The 24,763-nt window shown below is 50.5% G+C and overlaps 1 protein-coding gene across 3 annotated transcripts in view; it reads left to right on the forward strand.

Moving 5' to 3' along the window:
- The first annotated feature begins 3,188 nt into the window (after positions 1–3,188).
- Tnfrsf8 (TNF receptor superfamily member 8) overlaps positions 3,189–24,763 on the forward strand; it is a 49,674-nt gene continuing 28,099 nt past the window's right edge. The window contains exons 1-4 of one of the 3 annotated variants that reach the window (XM_087906896.1): positions 3,189–3,533; positions 17,481–17,568; positions 22,237–22,353; positions 24,409–24,558. In XM_087906896.1, coding sequence (XP_087763022.1) covers positions 3,471–3,533; positions 17,481–17,568; positions 22,237–22,353; positions 24,409–24,558 — 418 coding nt within the window. In that variant the 5' untranslated portion in view covers positions 3,189–3,470. The remainder of the gene's footprint in view (positions 3,534–17,480; positions 17,569–22,236; positions 22,354–24,408; positions 24,559–24,763) is intronic. The other 2 variants (XM_087906894.1, XM_087906895.1) reach the window with 2 other exon arrangements.

Raw genomic sequence — 24,763 nt, forward strand, 5'->3', positions numbered from 1 at the left:
TGTAAATCCCCAAGGACCTAGGGACCTCTGGCTTGGTCCTGTTTCTTCAGGAGTCTACCAGCCACTTCCATGCTGCCACACTGGAGACCAAGCTCCTGACACATAGACCTCTGGGGCAGCAAATGATGTCAGAGCTCGTGTTGGCTGTAGCCTGGGATTCAGCCGTGAGTCTGACTAGAGCTCACTCCGTGAAGTCACCTTATGGAGACTTTACCAAGGAAAGCCCCGTGTGGGGTGCTGTAGCTCATTGTAGGCTGCTTGCCTAGTGCACACGGAGCACGAACTGGGTACAGCGGTGCATGGGCTGTAGTCCCAGCACGTTGGAGGTGGAGGCAAGAGGACCAGAAGTTCAAGGTCATCCTTGGCTACGTAGTGAGTTTAAGGCCATCTTGGGGCACATGAGACCCTATCTCAAAAGGAAGGAAGAAAGAAAAAAAGAGAAGCCAGGGTCGAAGCGAGGAGAAAAGTCCGTGCCTTTCTCTCCAACTTTCAGCCGCCTACCTGCCTACTGCAGCTCGAGGCAGAAGCAATCTCTGTCTGCTTGAGGGTATTTTGGGGCCATTTGAGGCTGGGGTTCCCAGCCGCTGGGGAAGTCCCTGAATTTCCTGAGCCAAGTCAGGACTGGCATCTTGCTCAGCATCCTTTAGCTAACTCGACTCCTGTTCCCTTTGAAGGCCGTGTGCATTGCCCCCTCCTTGCTCTGGGGACCTGGCTAAGACAAGGCTACAGGGCTAGTTGGTTCATACCACCAGATTCCAGCCTCGAGCGGGCGTGGGGACTTGGCCTCCACCGCAGGCCTAGGCCCCTGATCTCACATGGGGGCTGCTGCTCTCAACATAGGGACTTCCCCTCCCGATCTTCAAAGCACTTTCACGCCTGCTTAGGGGTTCATGAACTGCCTGGTACCTGTGCCTGCTGATGGCACCAGGGCCTCTGTTCTGAGTCTCAGGAGCAGCCGCTTCCCTAGGATGCTAGCCTCTCACCCTTTGCTTAAGAGCCAACCCGCTAACTCCTTGACTGCGGGATGTAGCTTTCTTTCCAGCTAAGTCGCTGCCGCAGCTGCATGCCTGACACTGTTCTGTCCTTGGTGCTCCTGAGCACTCTGTTTCTCTAAGGCTGAACAAAGCCTAGGGACTCGTGTGTAGAAGTTGCTTGTGTGTGGAGAGAGACAAACCTCATCCTTAGTATCATCAACTTACTTGGTTGTGTAAGGCCCCTTAAACTGGGACCCCTCAGTCTCCAGACTCATTACCCGCTGTGAGTCAGAGGGGTCCCCACGTTGATAAGTACCACTTAATGAGACATTGGCGAATTTACGGTTTTCTTTTTGCACTATTGATTTTCATTGCTTTGCTGGTGAAGTCATCGAGCAGTAAGTTACATACTTCTGAAAAATTTTGTTTTTTGTTTTCGCTAAGAAGCGTTGTGGTGTGGAGAGAAGCTGTGCCGCTGATCAGCACAGAGGAATGAAGTTCTGCTTTCCCCTAGCTGTTACCATGAATTAGTAAAACCCACTGATGACGTAATGGACCCAGGAGACTAATGAAGACTGCTTTCATTTGCCTGCCTCTGGTTATTAGGAAGGCTGGACTTTCACAAGGTGTGACTTTTATTTGGTTCTCACCCCATGCAAGCCTTTTGGATGCTACTTTTCTTCTGAGTGTCTAACAAGCACCTGCTCATTGCAAACAGCAGCTGCATTCTGGAAATGGGGGCTCCGGCTACCTCTGCATCTCCCTGACCCCATGATTAGAGGTGGGGCACCCTATCATCGGGCGAGGGGAGGGTTTGGAGTGACCCTATGGAAGACTCGCAGGAAGAATGGATGAACTTTCCAGGCAGGCTGCGGACCTCAGAGAGACCTGACTGTAGAACAGGGAGTTTGCAGGGACTTTGGAAGGTTCTCATAGGAAGTGGCAGCTGGCACCCTGGTCCTCTATCGAATGGGGGCCTTGCACTGAAGGCCAGACCAAAGCGTGGAAGCCAAAAGGTCCTTGGATCCCATCGTTAGAACACACAGACAGCTTGCCTGTTCCTCTGTGTTGCATTCTGTGTTGCATTCTGTGTTTGAAAATAAAACAAACAAACAGGAAACAGACAAAAGCAGGCTGCACCTGCTAGTCAGTGCGCAGACAGTGACCATGTGCTGATGGTATTAACTGAAGGAAAAGGTTCCCCTGGGGGGAACAGCAGTCCCTCACAAAGGGGACAGAATGAGGTTTCAGGTGAGGGTGCCAGGTACCTCCTTCAAGCGAAAAAGTATCGGGGGCAGGGACAGTGTGGACTGATACACAGACGTCTTGGTCTTCATGCAGTTCTTTCCCTGGTCATTCCACCCACCCGCCACCCATGCTCCAGGCATTCATGCGTCCAACCTCCTATCCGTCTATCACTTTGTTCATCCATTTCCCCATTATCCCAGGCATCCACCATCCCCTCTTCTCATCAGTTCTCCTATCACATGCCCTCTCATCCATCCATGTAATCACTTCCAGATCTCTTCACACATTCCTCCACCTCCACCCTCCCACTCACTCATCTATCCACCCCATCCCTTCATTCCTTCATCCACCCACACACTCAACTATCCACCCCATCCCTTCGTCCCTCCATCCATCCACTCACTCATCCATCGACCCCATCTCTTCATCCACCCACTCACTCATCCAGTGACATAATCCCTTCATCCCTTCATCCACCCTCCACCTCATTTCTTCATCCATCCCTTGCTTCCGTGACCCTCTCATCCACTAATCCCCCATCCATCTCACCATCCATTTGTTCCCCGTCAAGTCTTCCACCCTTCCCTCCATCCCCTCACCCACTCATCTATCCTCTGTCCATCTGTCCATCCATATATTCCCTCATCCTCCCAATCCCCCGTCCACTCTTCCATCCTCTTGCTCTCCATCCATCCATTCACTCCCCGTGTACTCATTTATTTTACAGCAAATCTTCACGATGAAGAATTGCTCACTTTCTCAACATTCTGACTCTGTTCCTTCCTAAGAATCCCGGTGACGTTGGAGAAAGCCAGGTTTCTCTTAGTGTAGTGGCAAGAGCTGGAAACCGGTCCTGTCTCACCCTCCCTTGGATTAAGGGTGGAGCTAGGGGCCTCAGGACTCCCGGTACCTCTCAAACTCCTGCGCCCCGCACCTTTAGGGCTGAGCTGCCTTCCCGGTTCCTCCTCAAATCCGGGGCGGGCCATTCAAACTGCAGGGCGCGTGCCTCAGGGGAGCCCCCCCTGGTTGTGTGCGCTGTGGCTAGTCCTGAGTCATCTCAGCATGCGGTGGCCCCTTCTCTCTTAGGCTTCACAGGGAAACAGATCGCTGCATCACAGGTGGTAAGGGGGGGGGGAGAATTAGGGCTGAACACGAGGAAGGCGCAGCTACGTTAGAAGTGATTTCGCCACGAGAGGCAGGGTGCCTGCCGGTGGCCAGGCGCTGGAGCTATAAACTCAGGGAGCCAGGATGAGCGCGTTCCGTGCGGCAATGGGATTGCTGTTCCTGGGGATGCTTCGAGCCTTCCCAAAGGTAAGGAGATGACAGTAGCGTAGGCAGTGGCTGGAGCAGGGGAGGACAGGGTCACTTGTCACTTCATTCCCGACCGGAACAGGAGTGAGGTGGCGCAGGAGGCAACTGTATCCACAGGTGGGTGAAAAACAGAGCGCCTCCTCTTCACCCCCACAGGCAGTAGACGCTGGGAGTAGTTCATTCATTCACCACGAGTTGAATCCGGGGCAAGTGAAAGCTGTGTCCCCCCTCACTGTCGGCCCAGTGGGGGTCCTGAATAGTTGAAAAGAAACCAGTGTGGGCCATTTTACCCGGAGGATGATATCGGGCTGTTGGTGCTTCCATATAAGCTGGAAGGTCTCAGGAAGGAGAGGAGGGAGTGGGTGAGCAACAGAGGTGAGAATCTGGCTGGCCAGCGGTGTGGGCTGGGTGCCCCGGAGCACATGGTGGACATTTCTCCCTGAGGAAAGTCCGTGATGTCTCTGGTTCCCTTGGTGGAAGCCCGGGAAATGAGTCTGGGCAACGAGTTAGGAAAACTGGACACTTCCTAGAAGTCAAAACCACACTAGGCATTAGGATGTGGGAAGGACACAGGCTAGATACAATAACCTACTTCGTGGAACCCAGGATCCGAATGGGGGAAAAAAGGCCCATGGTTGAATGGAAGCTGGGACAGGGGAGGCAAGGGACAACCGCAGACTGGTGTGGGCATGAAGTATCTCTGCTATGGAGGTTGGGGCTGGAGAGAGGGTGGGCTGCTGGCAAGAGGGAGATGGTAGGAAACTGGCCCTCCATCTCCAATGTGACACCTGCCCTGGAAAGGGCAGAGGCGAGTAGAGGATCCTCCACCTCTCACCCCCACACACAAACATCCCCCTGCCAAGCCCCAAGCCCTCATCTGGGGAAGGTAAGAGTTTGGAATATTAGGATCCTGGGCAATGAGGAGAAGGGTGTGAAAGCGGAGGGGCTCCGCCAGCTGGTGAAGCGCATCTGCCTCCTTTATGAAGTGGAAACTGTTTTGGCGGGAACACAGTCTCATGTGTATGGGTAAGTCAGGGGACAGCTTTTGAGAGCTGGTTCGCGCCTCCGACCAAGCGGGTTCCAGGACTAGAACTCAGCTCATACTCGTAGAACCATCTTGCAGGCCTGGGAAAATACTTTTAAAATTAAAATAAACAGCGAACTTAATGCCATCTGGACTATGTGAAAGTATCCCAAACAAGAACTATAAATGTTCCTTCTGAGCTGTAACTCTGTTCTTGCTTTATGGTTTCATTTACAGGTTTTTGCAAATGTATATCTGTATTTGGACCACTTTTTTATCAAAAATATATATAGGGTTTCTTTCTTTCTTTCTTTCTTTTTCATTATAAGGCCTCATGTAGCTCAGGCTGGCCTCCAATTTGCTGTATAGCCAAAGATGATCTTGTTAATCTTGAACTGGTCCTCCTCCGTCTACTTCCTGGTTGCCAGGCGGCTTAGATTCCATGTTTGATGCATGCAACGTGTGAGATTGAGCCCAGGGTTTTGGGTGTGCTGGGCAAGCACAGTTTGTCTTTGTTCTTGTTTGGAAAGAGGGTCTGTGTAACCCAGGTTGGTCTTGAACTCCTGTGTAGTCAAGGATGTCCGCACATCTCTAATCTTCCTGCTGTTACCTCCAGAGCACTGGCTGTATTGCAGGCATGCAGCACACCCAATCACGATTCTCTGGCTCTTACAGTGTCTGCAGCAGGTCTTGGAGGGCAGACCATTCGCTCATTCACATCCCTGTTGAATAGACAATGAGGTTCCTACAGCTGCTTTTCTGTCTGGTTTGGTTTTGATGAGACAGGGTCTCAGTTTGTTGTTCAAGTTGGCCTGGAACTTGATGTGCCGACCAGGCTAGTCTTGAATCAATACATCTGCCAGCCTCTGCCTCTGACATGCTGGGAGTAAAGGCGCACAGCACCGAAAATACTGGGCGTAAAGGCGTGGACCACCGAGTGGTCCCATCATTGTCTTTTGTGTGTTTGCTGTCTGGGGAGTAAGGGTGGTTCTTTCCCAGAGGAGAGACAAGAGAACACCGGTGGTTGACAGGCCAGGCGTGCACTGGAATGAAATGACATGCCATCCAGGGTGCCGGGCAATGTCTTTTCCCACAACAGTGTAAGACAGTAGCAGTTTCCCACATCCTAACCGACATGCGATCTTATCAGTGTCTGTTTTGTGGTCGTGAATGGGACTGTATCCTTCCTATGTTAATTTGCATTTCCCAGTGACTGTAGGCTGAACCTCAAGTCTGTGGGCCTTTTCATGACAGGACTTGGGGTACCTGTGGGGGAGGAGCTGCCTGCCCAGCAAGGTTCTCTATTCTGTTCCTTCAACACTTCTGTCTTCTTTCCCGTCCAGCTGAGGTTTAAAATCCTATTTAAAAACAACAACAACAACAAGCAAACCAAACCAAACCAAACCAAACAAACAAACAAAAAACTATTTAAAACCGGGCATGTTGGTGCATGACTTTAATTCCAGCACTTGGGAGGCAGAAGGAGATCGATCCCTGTAAGTTCAAGGCCAATTTGGTCTATAGTAGCCAGGGCTATGTAGAGAGACCCTGTATCAAAAAACAAAAACCAACCAGCTAAACAACACCCCCCCCCTTAAAAAACACCTTTAAAAAAAGCTGGGTACCACACACCTAGAATCCCTAAGCACTTGGGAGGCAGAGGCAAGAAGGATGTGAAGTCTCAAGGTAGGGCTGGCAAGATGGCTTAGCAGGTAAAGGCACATGCCACCAAGCCTGACAACCTGAAACTGATCCCCAGGAAGGAGAGAACTAACTCTTGGGTATTGTTCTCCGATCATCACATGTACATGGTGGCTCATATGTGAGAATGCTCTCACACATGCCCATGCACACAAAATAAATAGAATATAATTTAAAAAAAAGTTCCAAGGTATTCTAGGCTACATAGAAAGTTCCTATCTTTAAAAAAAAATTTTTTTTTTGATCTGGAATTTTAAATCCTTTTCCCAACTCCTTCTGCTTTTTCTTAGCTCTTGTCACTTTGTGACAGCATGTTTTCTGAGAAAGAGATGGGCCTTGTTTTGTAATGTTCTTGGGGACTTGTGTGGTGCAAGTCCTGAGAGACAGAATTTCCCCAGGATGCATCCTTCCCCTCCAGGCTTCTGGGGATGGTATGGCTCCCTGACTTCTGGTGAATTTCATGGGTTTAAAATTCCCCTCATGTATTCCCAGATACATCCTGCCCCCAGCTCCGGTCTGATTCCCTCCTCCAGCCCTGGCTCGTCGAGGTTCCCATAGGGGAATTCTCATGAGCAAGAATTTACAGTCTGTATTGGGTTCCCACTGGCACAGCAGACCCAGTGGGTGTGAAGGTGACCCTGGTAAACGACCAAGGGCAGGAGAGGTTTCTTAGATTCCTGCGTGGGATCTGTGACTTCCAGGACCAGTCAATTCCTGCCTGGAGGCGGAATTCCTTAGGATGCTGGAGAAACCAACGCGGGAAGGGGTGGGCCGAAGGAGACTACGGCTTCTCTTAGTTAAAGTCTGCCTTCCTTCGTGAAGATGGATGCTGCAGCAAGAGCTCGGAGGGCAAGGCAGGGCAGCTGCGTTACTCAGCTTGAGAGCAGTTCTGCTGGGACTAAGACAGCCCTTACTGGAAGTTTCTCCGGCTATCACTCATATCTGCCTCAAGGGCTTCATGAGTAAATGTGATTCATTTCTAGGTCTGCACAGTGCAGCCTCTGCTGCATCTCAGGCGCAGCCTCTGCTGCATCTCAGGACAGAGGGAAAGTCGGCCGTGATGAGTCCTTGAGGCTGGGGTCCTTGCGTAAGCAGTTTATCCCTCTTTGGGCCTGTGTGATTCTGCTGAACTGTGTCCTGACCTTGGGGATGGCCTATCTAAAATTACCAAGAGTGCCTGGTTGGACCTGCAGACAGGGCAGCCTTTTAGAGGACACACTAGCTACACACACACACACACACACACACACACACGCACGCACATGCACGCATGCATGCACATGCACACACACAGATGCACACAGATGCGCGCACACACATAGATGCATATAGATGTACACACACGCTCACACACACAGACATACAAACACACACACCAAACCTAAAGGGAGGGATCTGTCCAAGAGATATAAGCAGAAGAGCTTGGCCTAGAGAGTGGAGATGGGCAGAAGGTGGGGAGTGTGGGCAGCCCAGAGTGGGCAAGGAGGGAGCACCGCTAGCAGAGGCGGCAGGGGAGGAGTCCAGTTGTACAGATGTCAGCGGGTTGTGACCCCACTATTTCTGGGCAGCGCAACCAGATGTTAAATCTTCCTTGATAACAGGGGCCAGAAATTCAGAAATTGCAGCTGTCGGGAGAGAGACAAGCAGAGGTGGGGTTGTGGGGATTCTAGCTGTATCTGGGGGTGGGCAGCTGCCTGGATGGTGGGGAAAGCCTGCAGGTGTTTGGGAGGAACACATATGTTCTATTTTTGCCCAAGTCCAGGTGTCAAGAGGGTATTCAAGTGTGGATGTTTCAAGAGAGTTCAGTTTCTGATCTCTACCTCTAGTACTAGAGTGACGACAGAATCCCTGGTGCATTCTGGGTCAGCGCTAAGGGGCGTCAATCCTTCTCACTGGAACTGTGTTACTTATTAAGGTGGCCTAAGACTCCATATACTTGGGGCACCTTCCATCCTATTGGTTCTTGCCCGTCCAGGGCTGGCCTTTCTCTCTCCCTGCTCTCTTTCCTCTCTCTCTTTCTCCTTTAATGACTTATTTTATGTGTGTTGGTGTTTTGCCTGCATGTGTGCTTGTGTGAGGGTGTCAGATCATCAGGAACTGGAGTTACAGACAGGTGTGTAAATGTTGAGAATTGAACCCAGGGCCTCTGGAAGAGCAGCCGGTGCTCTCGGTTGCTGAGTCATCACTCCGTCAGCCTGGTGACATCGTGACATCATATCATAGGCTTCCCCTTGCTGCTGTCACAAACTGTCACATAGCTGGTGGCCAGGAGCAGCACAGGTGCGCTATTTAATGGCTCTGGAGGGTGGGAGGCTGAAAGGGGGTCTTAGAATTGCGTTTCTGTTAGAGAGGCTCCAGGGGACCTCCTTGTCCTTCCCAGTGGCTTTCTCCATCCTCGTCTTCTCCAGGGCTTAGTCACCTGCCTGCATCTTCTAAAGGCTTTGCAGTCAAATTGGGTCCCATGGAGATGAGCTAAACTTACACTAACAGTCGAGACCTAACCAGGTTCCTTAAGAATTACATCGATGTCTTCTAATACTTGACAACTTCCTACCAAGTTCCTCTTCGGCTTCATTTCCCCTTCCCTCCTCCCTGCTGGCAGTCTAGGCTGCCTGGTAACTCACTCTGCAGTCTAAGCTGACCTTGAACTCCAAATCCTTCCCCCACCTCCCAAGTTCTGGGATCACAGGCATGTATCACCATTCCAATACTTGCTTTCTTTTGTATTTTATTAAATGTACTCATTTATTTTACATCCCGACTACAGCTCCCCTTCCCTCTTCTCCTCCAATCCCCTCCCCCAATTCTTTCTTTATGATTGCAGTCATTTATCTGTGTATATGTCTGTGTGGACACGCAGCCCATGGTCTGCATGTGGAGGTGAGAGGACAGCTTGCGGGAGTCGGTTGTCTCCTCCCACTGTGTGGGTCCCGGGGTTTGACGTCATCATCGGCAGCAAGCACCTTGACCTTCTAAGAACTTCACTGATGCCTGGGGATCGGGAGGGTGGGCTCTGTCTAATGTCACATGTCCTTACAGCCAAGAGTTCAGAGAGATGTGGAAGAAGAGATTATGATTCTGGGGACGTGGCCTGCCATGGCTGACTTTACAGATGGGAGATGTGTCCTGGAGCTCTGCTTGTTGTAAGAGATACATGAGGCCAAGTGCTTCAGAGAGGTTTTACTTGGGGCTGACAGATGGTTCAGTGGCTGAAAGTGTTCACTGCACACGTCTGGTGCCCTAGAACCAACACAGAAGCATGTGCCTGTAATCCCAGATGAGGTGGGAGGTGAGGATAGGGGGTCTATGTATCAGAAACAATGAAAGACCCTGCTTGAAGAAGGGAAGTGGAAGGAGAGAACCGACTCTTGTGAGTCTTCTTACCTCCACAGGTGTGCTGTGCTGTGTGTGTGACTGTGTGTGCACAGGTACTCGCACACATACTCACATACACTATCATATACATGCACACATACACACACACTCACATACACTCTCATATACATGCACACATGCACACACACTCGCATAATTCTCATATAGATGCACACATGCACACACACTCACATACACTCTCATATACATGTACACATGCACACATGGACACACACAAACACTCTCATATACATGCACACTCACATTCATACGTACTCACACACACAGGCACCAGCATCATCAATATTTGAAATGTCCAACATTTTTGTAAAAGAGGTTTCTGAGCTGAAGAGATGGCTCAGCAGTTAAGATTATGGGGTCTGGAAAGTCTAAACAGTTTGGTACCAGTACCCTGTAGCACGGGAACTCAGACATGTGCTTTCAAAGATCCTTTGGTAGCAGCAGGGGAGATACTCAGGGATTAAGGGCACCCGTTGCTTTTGCAGAGGACCAGGGTTCAATTCCCAACATCCTCATGGTAGTTCATAACTGTTCATAACTCATTTATAACCAGGGGATCCGACATCCTCTTCTGACCTCCACGGGCACCAAGCACACATGTGGTGCACATACTCCATGCAGGCAAAACATGCACACATAAAATAAGATTAATCTATCTAAAGAAAAAAAAAAAGGCTTCCTATGGTAGCCAGATCCAGTGGTACAGGCCTTTAATCCCAGCACTCGGGAAGCAGAGGCAGGAGGATCTCTGTGAGTTCGAGGCCAGTCTGGTCTACAAGAGCTAGTTCCAGGACAGGCTCCAAAGCTACAGAGAAACCCTGTTTCGAAAAACCAAAATAAAACAAAATAAATAAAAAGAAAAAAAAAAGAAAAACATAACAAACAAACTAAAAACCCTTATGTATATGTATGTAGGTGCCCTGAAGGCCAGAAGAGGGCATCACATCCCCTAGAGTTGGAGTTATAGAAAGATGAAAGTTGCCAAACTGGGGTCCTCCACAGGAGTAGCAAGTACGGGTGACTGCTGAGCTACATCTCCAGCCCCATTTCCCACTTGGAAGCAAAGGCAGATTCTCATCCAGTTAATTCTGCCTGGGGTGGTACTTGCAAGGCGGTGGGTAGAGACATCCCAAGCATCAGAATAGCTGTTCATTACTTTCAGTACTAGGGTATTATCACGGGGAGGTGGAGGTGAGGGGCCCATTTGGGGATTTTGTTTTGACGTGACTTAAGTTCCCACAGGTATGGCCCAGCTGTTCTCTTTCTCTCTCTGTTGGCTGATACCAGGTGGGACTTTCTAAAAGTGAAAATTACCAGGTCTGCTAGAGAAAACCAAACCAACCTGAAAATAGTCCCGGAGATGGTGAGGTTTTGGGGTACTCTTTTCATTCTAGGACTGCCCAGGTAGGGCCTCAGGCTCTGGTCGCATAACTCAGCATCCTGTGGACATGCCACTTTGCCTTGAACCTATGGGGAACCCCACCTAAAAGCATCCACCCCTTGGTCCTTGGCCTTCCCCCACCCACTCTTCCTTTCTGACCCCCCCTTCCCTCCCAGGCAAAGGCCAGAGCCCAGATGCTTAGTCCCCCATCCTATTAAAGGGCATCGGGAGTTTACCGGCTGTCTGTGCCCATCTCGGCCGGTCCTCATCATTCAGAAAATAGGACTGTCATAAACAGACACTGAGATTAGTGCCACCTCCCTGCCGGGGGCCCCTAATTGAAGACAGAGGACAGGTTAGGAGTGGGTTCCACCATGTGTGTGCTAGGGTTCAAAGTCAGGTGGTCAGACGCAGCAGCAAGTGTCCCATTTACCCCCCCCCCCCCCAGCCATCTCATCGGTCATTACAAGACTGTGTTAACTTAACCCTGAACTCCTGGCTCTTCCAAAGTGATGAGACTAGGCATCACTGGAGGGGGCTGGAGAGATGACTCAGAGGTTGAGAGTACTGGCTGCTCTTTCAGAGGACCCAGGTTCAATTCCAGCACCCACATGGCAGTTCACAATTGTCTATAGTTTCAGTTCCGGGGAATCTGACACCCTCACACAGACATGCATGCAAGCAGAACACTAACATACATACAATAAAAATAAATAAATTTTTAAAAAAAGAGCCAGGCAATGGTGGCACATGCCTTTAATCCCAGCACTCGGGAGGCAGAGGCAGGTGAGATCGAGGCCAGCCTGGTCTACAAGAGCTAGTTCCGGGACAGGCACACACACAAAAAAAAACCCTACAGAGAAACCCTGTCTCAAAAAACCAAAAGAAAAAAAAAAAAAGAATTTGTTGAGGATTTGCAGAAGAAGGCTGGTTCCGTGGCCTGGGAGCATTCAGGGTGGGCTTTGGGGCTAAGATGGACCTCTACTCGGCTTCCCCTTACATCTCTAGGAATGGCTGGGAGGGCCTGTGGTTCAATTCTTTTGTGTGACTAAGAGAACCAGCTCCTTTCTCCTAGTCACACAATGGAGTAGCAACTCCCATCGCTTCCCTGGTGAGTAAGAAGAGAGCTCACCCTGCTGGCAGGTTGAGAACGTACTCAGAATTTGAGAAAAGAGACCCCCGCCCCCCAACATCCGGAACCTTTGCTACTCCAGCTCCATGGTTTACTGCCTTCATGGTGACCGTGCATGGGGACGTCCATCTAAATGCCCCTACTCAGAAGGCTGAGGCTGGAGAAACTTTTCTCATAACCAGCCTCGGCTACATAGCACGACCCTGTGTCAGCAAGCAAAGCCAAACAAAGAGCACGCATTATAATTCTACCGGTCACTCAAATAATGTCCGTTAGGGCGCTTTCCGCCTTCCCGTTCCTTAGCAGCCTGTAATCCAGATACTGGGGTTTATTTGTTTAATGGTGCTGGGCCTTAAACCCAGGGCCTCACTCATTCTAGGCAGGCACTCTACCGCTGAACTACATCCCCAACCCTCTGCCCTGACCCCAAGTCCTTTTATTTTGAGATAAAATCTCACTGTATCTCCACCAGGTACCCAGGATGGACTTGAATTTGTGATCCTTTTGCCTCTGTCTCCGGAGTGATGGAACTATATGCATGGGATTTTTTTTTAACCTTATGAGTCAGGGTCTTAGTAGCCCACAAGGGCCTTAAACTTGATATACATAGTTGAGCGAGACCCCGAGGCATTAATCCTACAGCATCTGCCTCTAGAGAGCTGGATTACAGGTACATGCCAGCATGTTTGGCTCTGAACTGATATTATTATTATTATTTATGTGAGTCAACTGATGTGGATCTAGGATTTGAACTCTGATCCTCATCATAGAGTAGTAAGCCCTTCCTTCCTTCCTTCCTTCCTTCCTTCCTTCCTTCCTTCCTTCCTTCCTTCCTTTCTTCTTTCTTTTCCCCTCTGAGACAGGATTTCTCTGTGTAGCCCTGGCTGTCCTGGAACTCACTCATAGACCAGGCTAGCCTCAAACTCAGAGATCTGCTTGCTTCTGCCTCCCTCTGAGTGCTGGGATTAAAGGTTTGAGCCACCACCACACGGCTGAGTAGTGAGGTCTCTTGAACTGACCCATGTCTCCAGTGTCTACACCGACATTTAAAAATGAGTAAATTGTAGTAAGTCCCTTGACTTTGGATCATGATTTGATGTGGACCATGGGGTGATACGTTGCCCTGTCTGGTACACTGAACTACGGCTGAGAAGGGAGAAAATGAGACATGGCAAGACTTGAATCTCCCGTTGGCTCTTGGTTGCTGTGTGAGTTTGGGCAGACAGCTGTGCCTCTCTGGGTTGTAGTTTCCTTATTTGTGAAGCAGGAGTTGGCGGAAAGCAGGCTGGATTTGGAGGAGTGACACGCTGCACCCCACCCCCACCCCTCACCCCCAGCCACAGACCCAGGGAAAGATAGCAGGGAGGTAGAAGACAGGTGGTTCTCAGATGTTCCAGGCCCAGGGCCACGCTCTCTCAGACTCTTTAGCTATCAGTGAGATGCTGAGGCAGGCCAGGAGGGAAAACCCAGGGCAAGGACACAGAACTTTCCCACACTCTGCAGGTCCCTCCCGACAGCTCAGCTCATTCTACCTCAGGTTTCTGTGTACACTCAGGGAGCGGCTGCTCACCAGGGAACTGCAGCTGGTACTGCCCGGTTGCTGTCTGGAGGCTTCTGGGAGCCCCCAGTGACCTGAGTAGAAAGGAAGGCTGCTTGAAGGAACCCGGACAAAATGAGAGCAGAGACACCCTGTGTCTCCCGGCTGTGCCGTGCGAAAGTCTCACAGCTAGCTGCTCTTCCTAGTCTCGTCCTAGCTGCTGCAGTCGGAACCCAGGCTTCACACAGGCCGGGCAAGCGCTCCACCGCTGAGCTACAACCCAGCCCTAACTGTATGCTGCATGGTAGGCTATATTTATCATTTCAGTGAGTATGGCGACATGGTTTCAGATGTGTCAAAAAAAAAAAAAAAGATGTAACTAACACCCACATAGCCACCTTCCAGCCACAGTGACCCTGGTGCTGCTCTCTGAAGTTCCAGAAATACCTTTCTTTCTCTGCCTCCCATCCCCACCCGTGGGGGTCTGGTCACACTCAGGGTGTGTCTTCCCAAGCCAAAATTAACCTAATCTAGAAAGTTCCTTGCAGGTGTGCCCAGAGGCTCGTCTCCTGGGCAATTCTAGATGCTGTCAAGTTGAAAACCAGTGTCAGCCGTGACCAAGCCCATCTCACAGCAGGGCTGACGGTTCGGAGAACTCTAGAAAGCTGCAGGAGTTATTTCCAAGAACAAGTGAGGCCCGTGTTACTCATGAGGGAAATGCAAAGAAGCCATACCACCACACCCCCACCAAAACTGCAGCTTAAAGGCGGCTTCGGTAACCGACACTCGCTCACCGTTAATTGGCACACATCGTTAAGTGCCAGCAAGCGTGAAGGACAGATGGCAGCCTCACGTGCTGCGGCTAAGTGACAACCGGTGCAGGTGCTTGACAAAAAAAAAATCAGATGGAGAATCAGGCTATGGGTGTGGCTCAGTTGGTAGAGTGCTTGCCCAGCACGCCTGGGACCCTGGGTTCCAGCCCCGACTTAAAACTGGGTGTAGCGGCACATGCCTATAATTCCAGAGCTTGGGAGGTCGGGACAGGAGGACCAGGAAATTATCCTTGGTTAATGGTGAATTTGAGGCCAGCCTGATCGACACGAAAGTCTACCTAGAACAGAAAAGGGGGTCGGGGAAGAAAGGAAGGAGCTTGGATTCCGGTCTGTCGGAGCTGGCACTCATTTCATTATAGTTGTATTTAGAAATGGGTACAATAGGCTAGCACTTTAATCGCAGAGCTCAGGAAGCAGAGGCAGGTGGACCTCTGAGTTCGAGGCCAGTTGGGTCTGTATAGAACTTCTAAGACAGATCTTCTGCTGTACTCATAGATGGGTGCCGAGTCCGGTTGTCATCAGAGAGGCTTAAGGGATCAGATGCATAGACCCAAGGCCAAACATTAGTTAGTGAGAGAGCCCAGGTTGGAGGTCTCCAATGGGTCTCTCCCCTTGGTGATTGGAAAACCCCAAGGAAGAGGAGAGGGGGAATTATGGGAGCCAGAGGGATGAGTATGCCTCAGAATCAACTAAGGGCCCATGGGCACTCATAGAGACTGACAATCACAAAGCCTGTATGGGTCTACGTTAGGGCCTCTGCGTGTATGTTATGGTTGTTGACTTGGTGTTTTTGGGGGGGACGCCTGACAGTGGAAGTTGGGGTATCTCTGATTCTTTTGCCTGCCGTTGGGACCCCTTTTCTCCTATTGGGTTGCTGGTCTTGTTGCATCTTGTGCCCTGTTTGATTGATGGCTCAGGGAGGGCTGTTTTTATCTGGGGCGAGAGAAGGGAGGACTGGGAGGAGTGGAGGGAAAGGGCACTGCAGTCTGGATGGATTGTATGAGAGAAGAGTAAATAAAAATAATAATTTTTTAAAAATGACATTTTAAGACAGTGCTACCTATAGACTTTGTCTTTAAAGAAAGAAAAAAGTTGGGCAGTGGTGGTGCACGCCTTTAATCCCAGCACTCTAGAGGCAGAGGCAGGCAGGTCTCTGTGAGTTCAAGGCCAGCCTGTTCTACAGAGTGAGTTCCAAGACAGCTAGAACTTACTGTGACACAGAGTGCCCTGTCTGGGGTGGGGGTGGGGTTCAGAGCAGCATTAGCATGGCAACTAAAAGGCGAAAACAACCCATTGTCTATCTAGAGTGCAACAGATACACATGGGTCATATTGCAAGGCCCTGGGCATTGGTGATTTCCAAAAAAGTGAATGGTTCTTGAAACCTAATACCAAATTAAAGAAGCTGAGGGTGGGAGCTTGGGGAGACGGCTCAATGGGGAAGAGCATATGCTATATAACATGAGGGGCTGGGTTCAGGTCCCCAGAACCCACTTAGAAAGCCGGGTGTGGTCACCAGTGCCGGGAGCTCCAGTGCTGTGGGAGGAAGAAACAGCAAGGCTGCAGGGGCCTGCTGGATGCTGACCTGCTTTGGGCTCAGCGAGAGACCCATTCTCAAGGAAATAAGGCGGGCAGTGATAAAGCAGGGCACCTGATGTCCTCCTCTGGCTTCCAGGCACGTGCATTCACACACACGCACCTTCAGGGGCACACACACAAAGATTTTAAAAAGCAGCTGGCTATAGGAGAGAATGCAAGTAGAGCTCAGTGACATAATCATGTTTGCATATAAAACATGTCATTTTCTTTTTTGTTTTTGTTTTAAGACAGGGTCTCACAATGTAGCCCTGGCTGTCGTGGAACTCAGTATGTAGCCCAGTCTGGCCTTGAACTCACAGAGGTCAGTCTGTCTCTGCCTCCCGAGAGCTGGGAGTCAAGTGTGTGCCATCATGACCAACAAAACCCATTTTTTTAAAAAGAATTTATTTATTTATTTATTATGTGTACAATATTCTGTCTGTGTGTATGCCTGCAGGCCAGAAGAGGGCACCAGACCCCATTACAGATGGTTGTGAGCCACCATGTGATTACTGGGAATTGAACTCAGGACCTTTGGAAGAGTAGACAATGCTCTTAACCTCTGAGCCATCTCCCCAGCCCCCAAACCCATTCTTTTGTGCACTAATTTTTTAAAAATCCAGTTGCAAAAGAAAAGATTGGGCAGTTTGACCTATGTCAAACTCAAGAGCAGACAGAACTTATTAGCAGATGCAGAGGTGGGTTAATGCTCTTTTCAGAGAGGGTTTCTGAGTAGGCCGGGTATACGTGAGGCCCTGTCTGTGGAATCTGAGCACTTATCCATCTGGGTTTGCAAAACTTCAACCCATATGTCTCTCTACCAGATGTGGGGTTTGTTGTTGTCGTTGTTTTTCAAGACAGGGTTTCTCTGTGTAGCTTTTTGGAGCCTGTCCTGGAACTCTTCGCTTTGTAGACCAGGCTGGCCTCAAACTCAGAGATCTGTCTGCCTCTGCCTCCCGAGTGCTGGGATTAAAGTCATGTGCCACCACTGCCCAGCTTTACCAGATATTTTTACTGCTGAACTTGTCCCAGAGACAGGGTGGGAGGCTTGTTAGTCCCCTGGAGGAGGGTGCCAGGTGGAACCAGTTGCTGACTTAGAGGTAGCTGAGAGAACGGACTGGTGTTGAGGTGGGGGGGAGGTGGCTGCAAGCAGAGGAGGGCACAGAGATTCCTGGGTGCTCCACCTGCAACTAGCTGCCATTAGCTCCATGGAGGAGGAGATGCTGAGTCAGGGATTCTCTTCCTGACCTCCATAACAATAGTCTCAGCCTGGCCTGCGGTGAATGGACACCAGGCCTCCTGGGATTGCAGGGTGGTAGTGAGGTTAAAGTCTGGCCTTGTCTCACAAGTTTCTCTTACCCTCCAGGATCGACCGCTCAAGAGCACCTGTGTTGGAGACCTCAGCTACAACTCTGGGGAGGCTGTGGGAAGCTGCTGTCACCGTTGCCCCTCAGGTAAGTGGGGTACTGAGGGCAGGACATAGGTTCCTTGTTTTGATGTCTGACCCTCATGGGAGACTTGCGACAAGGTGGGGGATGGGGAGAGTGGGATAGAAGCTAGCAAACATGGTCATGGTTGGTTATAGGTGTCCAAGGACTATCCTTAATGTCACAGGGTCTGAGGAAGAGCAAGACAGGTTGCCTCAGAGGCTAGTTCTGCCACCGCCACAAGGATGTGAGACCCTTCCTGAGGTTTTGGTGTTGCCTATGCAGGGTCCTAGCCATGAGCAGCCCAGCTGCCTTGCTGACTTCCTTCGTCTCAGCTCACTGCTTACTTAACTGTGCTCTGAATGGGAAAATAAAAATAAAGAAACAAAAAGGAAAGGCCATGACGGTGGAGGAGAAAGTCTGTTGTAGATAAACAGGAGAAAGCATAGCCAGAGAGAGAGAGAGACACCTGGGAGAGCCCAGAGTGGGCATGGCCCTGAGCTGGGCCGTTTGAGGAGAGGAGGGAGGGGAAGGGAGAAGGCAGACAGGGGAACCAGGTGTAGCAGCCAAGAGGGCGAAAGGTAGAAAAGGAGCAGTAACCAAAACATCTGGATTACATAGAGAAGAGTTTCAGAGGGAAGAGTAGCCTAGCCACTGGGCTGGAGAGTTCAGGGTAGAGGCTGGGGCATGCCTGCCATACCCTGTAACAGGTAGGGTCTGAGGGATGCTGGGAGAACCTGGCGGCCAGGTCCGGTTTGATATGTTAATAGGCACCTTAACCATTTGTCCCAGGTTTGGGACCTAATATCCCGTGTTAAGCATTGATTCTGTTTTGCAGATGAGACTGTTGGGGTTCAGCCACTTCAGTGGTTTCCCCAGGGTCTTAGAGCTGTGGCATGGCAGCATCGGCTGGGGCTAGAGCCCAGGAATCTGTGACCTCAGAGTCTCAACAGCCAGCACCCCCGGTGACCATGACCAGTTGTCATGTCTGGAGTCTGGAAGCCCTTTGCAATTTTTTGTCTTCTCTCTTCTTTCCTCGCTCCTCCCCACCCTTAAATTTTCTTGTCAGTTTATGTGTATGAGTATTTTGCCTGCATGTATGTATATGCACCATGTGCATGCAACTCTTGCATAGATCAGAACGGGTGTCCGATGTCCTGGAACTAGAGGTACAGGTGTTTGTGAGCCACCACGTGAGTGCTGGGACTTAAATCTGGGTCCTCTTCAAGAGCAGCAATTGCTGTTAACCACTGAGCTATACCCGTGATAATTTTCTAGTTTTCTTCGTCTTTTAGTTTGTGATAGGGGCTCACAAAACTTCCCAGGCTGGCCCTGAATTCGATTTGTAGCTCAGGTTGATCTTGAACTTGCTATCCCTCTGTCTCAGCATCGTTAGTGCGGGGACTGCCGTACACCACCTCGCCCTGATCTTTGCAGTTCTTGTCTGTTCCGAGCAAGGACATGTGTTTGTCCCAGCCGGCTCGGGCTGCAACTTTCCGAGGAACAGGGTTTGCCTAACCAGTGCTGGATTCCTGGAATGCTCACCCAGCCCTCGCATAGCGTGAGTTCTGGGAGAACGTCAGGAAATCCTTCTGGAACATTCTTCAGGCCTGAAGATTAGAAAAGGATTATGAAGCATTTTGGTCCCCTGTGACTATATTAAAAGTCCTAAGCCCATGTGGGGGCCACTGGTGGCTGGGGTATGAGGTGGAGCCGTGTTGTGGTCTCTGAGATCCAGGAATAGATGTTTATTTGAAAGAGAGGACTTTAGCTATGAAAGTCGAGGGTGGGAGGAAGTCTCTGTCACTGGCTCAGTTTAACTGCCCGCTGCTTCTAGGACAACAAGGCATGAGAGCCAGGCGCTGTGTCTGGAGGGCTTCCTGTGGGTAGGTGGGGACAGGCAGTACTGCACTGGGGAAGTGGCTGGGGCTGGGGATCACTGGCAGCTGTTCTTAGACCTGTGTTCTCTGAACGCCCCGTGGGGCTCCAGTCTTGCACAGGCTACCGGAGGAAGTATTTGAGAAAGGACTTAATAGTGCCTATCCCCAAAAATGATATTAAAATGTTTTTGTGGGACTTGAGAGATGGCTCGGGGGTTAAGAGCACTGCCTGCTCTTCCAGAGGCCCCAAGTTCAGTTCCAACACCCTCATGAGGCAGCTCACAACTGCCTGTGAACTCCATCTCTGGGGGCCTGACGCCCTCTTCTGGCCTCTGAGGGCATCCACACACATGACATGCACACATACGCGGAAATAAAAACAAAATTTAAATGTTCTTGCGACCAGTCTTTTATGACAACTTAACAGGGTCCCATGGAGTCTAGGTTGGCTTTGAACTCCTGATCCTCTTACCTCTGCCTTCTGGACGCTGGGATTGCAGACCTGTACTATGATACCCGGCTTCTCTTGGGTCCTTCCCCTCCCACATCTAGCCTGTGTTTGGGGTCTTCCAGGCTGTTACTTCCCTCTGGTTAGAAAATGGAGAGCTGAAGGGCTCTTCCGGGCTTGCAGCCTGACCTGCCCACTTTCCTACCATTTGTGTTCCCTATTTCAGAGAGGCCCCCCACGCCCATCCTATGGGATTAGGGCTCCTATATCCTTAGCGAGCTCCTAAAATTGTCTCTCTCCAAATAGTTACATTGAAGCTAAGGGTTTCATTATGGGGGAGGGCTAATTCTAATTTACAGCACCCCCTCCCCTGCCCCAGACTCTCATCCACTCTTCCTTATTTCTTTCCTCCACCCACCTGCCCTTCAGTCCAACGCAAGTTCATTGCCTGCTCTTGGAAGAGGTCACACCTTCCCTCTCCTCCTGTTCCCAGGCCTCTGGTCTTCTGGCTATGCCTGTCTCCTTTCCCCTGGGTGTCCCTTTCTGCCATCTCAACCCTGCTGCAGCTTTGAGACCCCAACTCTATATAAGCCTTCCTTTGCTGCTGGCGACTGGTTCCCACACCTCCACACCTCTTTTCTCAGCGTTTTTCACCCTTCTGCCCACAGCGAGCTGTGGCCTCAATGTATTGTGACATTCCGTGGCCACAGGTCCCTCGCAGAAAGACACCAGTTTGCGAGCATGACGCCTCCATCTTAGGCTTTCTCCACCTAACTGCTGTGACTGACGGAATGTGGTTGCTCCTTCCTCCCACTTGCCCTCTCTCAGACCCTGTGCTAAAGTAGCTGCGTACCTCAGGCCTCGGTGGTGGGCGGGGCATTTTGCTGGAGTTTTATTGACTCTGTGCTTCCGGGTAAGCCACAAAGGAAAACCAAAAACCCCCTCCTTCCGTGTTTTGGGGAAATTTCTGACATTTTGTCTGCCCTCTCAAATCAGCGCTCAGCTGTGTGGCAGTGTTTGCACGTGGGTGGGCCGGTGGAGGAAGGAAGCTGGGAGACCTTTGAGTTTGAGAGGTCGCCCCATGGCGACGGCTCATCTTACGTAGGCCTTTCGACTCTCCTGGCAGCCACTACCCAATTTTCTGCTTACGACAAGCTCACCCTGCCTCATGCTATGACCAACGGTACTTACCGATGGACCAGGGCACTACAATGGAGGCCTGGTCCTTCACCCACGTCAGCGCCTGAACCTCATATGAACCCAGAGACGGAGCTTGGACATAGAAGGGTTCTAGAATTCGCCCACAATCACCTGCTAGTAAGCTCAGCCTGGGCTAAAATAAAGAATCCTGAGCCCTTACCCTTTCCTTTCAGGCCTTGTATAGGGTAGGGATAGGGAAGAGTCTGGCATCTCTCCATCTTTGCTCAGGAAGTCGGCAGAATCCGGGCTCACCAAATATGAGCCAGGCTCTGCAACAGGGGACTCAATGGTGGCTGGAGACAGACACAGCAATCTTGGCGGTATTTCAGGGAATTCAGATACTGAGATTTAATTCCTAGTCGTGATTAAATGAATACGCTACTAAGCCTACCTCTTCCAGACATTCAGTGGTAAAACCAGAATACCTTGTGTGAACATGCTCAGAGGTGGGACTTATTGGCTGATGGTCATGTCCTCAGGTTGAGCCAATCACAGTTGGTGAGTAAGATGGCATGCTCTGATTGGTCTGTTGGAGTCACATGATGGGACAAATGAAGCGTTCTGATTGGTCCGCTTGGGTCACGTGCTCTTTCTGTGCCCAAGATGTGGGAAACAGCCCTGAAGAAACCTGGCAGACTCTGGCAAAGCAGACATTGGGGTGCGGGTGGGGGATGCCCACTCCTCATTTATTCCCCACCTCAGCATCATCACCCAGTATCTCCAGTCCTCGGAGGATGGGAGGAAGATTGCTGGGTGATTCTAGGGCCTCTCAGCTTGGGTCAGGATCTTCATGGTCTTGACTGCCTATAGTCCCCTCAATTCCCTCAGAGGCTCGGGACCTCTGCTGAGAGTGACAGCCAGCACGCAGCCTGTGTTTACTGATCTCCACAGCCCCTTTAATCCTTTCAGTGCTAGGAGAAACCGATCTTGTTAGTGCGAATGATGTCATTGCAATCGTCCGAGGCCACCACTTGTCAGGAATGCCAGATCCAAGTTTTCCCCTCACACCTGGATGGCTCCTTTTGCTGGCCTAGTCAATGCCTCCATCTGTAACATGAGAGTTATCGGATACAACCATGGGTTTAGGTATGGCAGATGGAGGATGGAAGGTCAGCTCATTATCAAGGTGACCTAGCCTAGCTAGAACTTCTCTGCTGCTTTTTCCAGGGTTGTCTCCAACACAGCCATGCCCACAGAGTCCTGCCCACTGCAGGAAGCAATGTGATCCCGACCACTACGTGAATGAGGATGGGCACTGCACAGCCTGCGTGACCTGTTTGGAAGGTAAGGACCTGTCCTCTCTCCCTGGCACGTATCTGAGAGGCAGGAAGTGTCAGGATTCGGTCCCCTGGTGCCTCAGTTTACCTCTCTGGATTTGAGAATTGATATCATCTTTTGAATCCATGCTTTTCAGAGAGACCTAGCATAATTCCCTGGAGGGAGGACTCATGCCTTCCCAGTGGCTTTAGGGAGGACCCTTTTCCTAGGTCATTTCTGTAGTGAGGAGTCTGGGGATCTTGTGAAGGGTCTTCCTGGAGCTGGGGAGCTTGGTGACTAGTGGAGGCAGAGTCTGAGCTGGTGGCCTGGAGACAGGAACTGCCATTTCCCAAGTCCTTCGTCATCCTCGAAGACCATGACACTTCCAGGAAAGTTCTTGGAACAGGTTCTTCTTATGTTAATCGTTTGTGTTTAGTGATGGGGTCTGGTGTTTTGGTTTTGTGTAGGTTTGGGGGTGTGGTTAGGCTGGATGATGTGTTGAGATTTTCTTGAAACCTAATAATCATATATTTTAAAGTTTTCAGTGTCTCTTTTTCTTTTTTGGTCTTAGTTTTTTGAGACAGGGTTTCCCTGGGTAGCCTTGGCTGTCCTGGAACTCACTCTGTTGACCAGCCCGGTCTCGAACTCACAGAGATCTGCCGGCCTCTGCCTCCTGGGTACTGGGATTAAAGGCATGTGCCACCACTGCCCGACTTGTGTATTTTGTTTAATGAATACAAAGTTCTTCTTGTAGGATTATATTTTCTTTCTCATTTGTGTGTGTGTGTCTTTCTGCATCCATGTCCTGAGTGCTGGGATCACAGGTGTGCATTGCATGCCTGGTTCATTCAGGGCTGGGAGTTGTATGCAGTGCTTTGAGCATGTTAGGCAAACAGTGCCCTTAGCCACTGAACCATCTCTCCATCCTTTCACTCCCCACCTCATAAACTATGGGTTGCAGATATGAAATTCAAGTTCTTATGTGTACATAGCAAGCGGTTTATACACTCAGCCGTCTCTCTCAGAGGGGATCTTCTCATAGTCAGACCCCAGCACAGGGGATGAGTATGTACGGATATTGTGTTCCCAAGTGCATCCTCACCCTGATTCAGCTGGTGTGGGGGGCATGCTGTGGGTTTAACAATGGGCAGTGTGTATCTGCACCCAGAACATCCAGTGCACTTCCTAAAACTCCTCGTGCTTCTGGAGTTTATCCTCCCATCCTCTTCACCATGGCAACCACTGATATCCCTCCTGCCTCTATAGTCAGATCAGAACCTCATCTTTGGCAGGAGACCCATGGAATCACGATGTAAAGCCTTTCCGGAATGGCTTGTCACACAGTGACATGTACTTCAGTTCCCTCCAGGTCCAGGGACATTATTTCTTTCTTTATTTTTTTAAAATATTTATTTATTTATTATGTATACAGTGTTCTGCCTTCACGCAGCAGATCTCATTACAGATGGTTGTGAGCCACCACGTGGTTGCTGGGAATTGAACTCAGGACCTCTGGAAGAGCAGCCAGTGCTCTTAACGTCTGATCTATCTCTCCAGTCCTCATTATTTATTTTTGTATATGCACATGTTCTCGAATTCACAAGTGCATGTTGTGTGTGTTTGTGGAGGCCAGAGGCTGATGCCAGCTGTCTCCTCAGTCGCTCTCTTCAGCTTAGTTTTTGAGACAGAGCCTCTCACTGGAACTCACTGATTCACCTCCATGGGCTGGTTAGCCAGGCCCAGGAGTCCTCCTGTTTCTGCAGCAGACATATGGGGTCCTGCTCAGTTCATTTTTCACATGGGTGCTGGGGATTTGAATTCAGGACCTTATGCTCGCCAAGCAAGCGCATGACCCAGTAAGCCATCTCTTCAGCCCCACATTTAGTTGTTTGTAACCTCTGTAGCAGTGTGAGGTGTTTGGGTTAGAGGCGAAGGCTACCCTCACACTGCCCTCCCAGACATTACGTCAGGAGATCTGAGGAGAGCTACAGAGGGACGTGTGGCATCTTACCTTCATCCTGGACTGTCCCTCGGTTCCCTGGCTTCCCTCTTTCCTTCTGTGACCCTCTCTGTGTCCCTCAGGTCTTGTGGAGAAGGCTCCGTGTTCCTGGAACTCTTCTCGCGTCTGTGAGTGTCAGTCCGGCACGTTCTGTAAGACGCAGGCTGTCAATTCCTGCGCCCGCTGCATCCAACACTCCCGCTGTTCTGGGGGCCAGGTCGTCAAGTCCCCAGGTGAGTGCCCCCATCTCTAGCCTACTTGCAACTGCTGCTGGACCTGCCACAGGTCCCCTACTGCTCCCCTCCCTGCACCGTGGGACAGACAGGTGGAAGCGAGCTTTCTGCTGCTCACATCTGTGTCCCAGCAGAGGTACTCTGCTAGCTGAGGCCCAGCCCTGAAGCTTGGGGCTGGGCAGGATTCTCTAGTGGCCCACAAACA

The sequence above is a fragment of the Myodes glareolus genome, chromosome 6, assembly GCF_982192425.1.
Source record: "Myodes glareolus chromosome 6, mMyoGla1.1, whole genome shotgun sequence".
NCBI classification, from domain to species: domain Eukaryota; kingdom Metazoa; phylum Chordata; class Mammalia; order Rodentia; family Cricetidae; genus Myodes; species Myodes glareolus.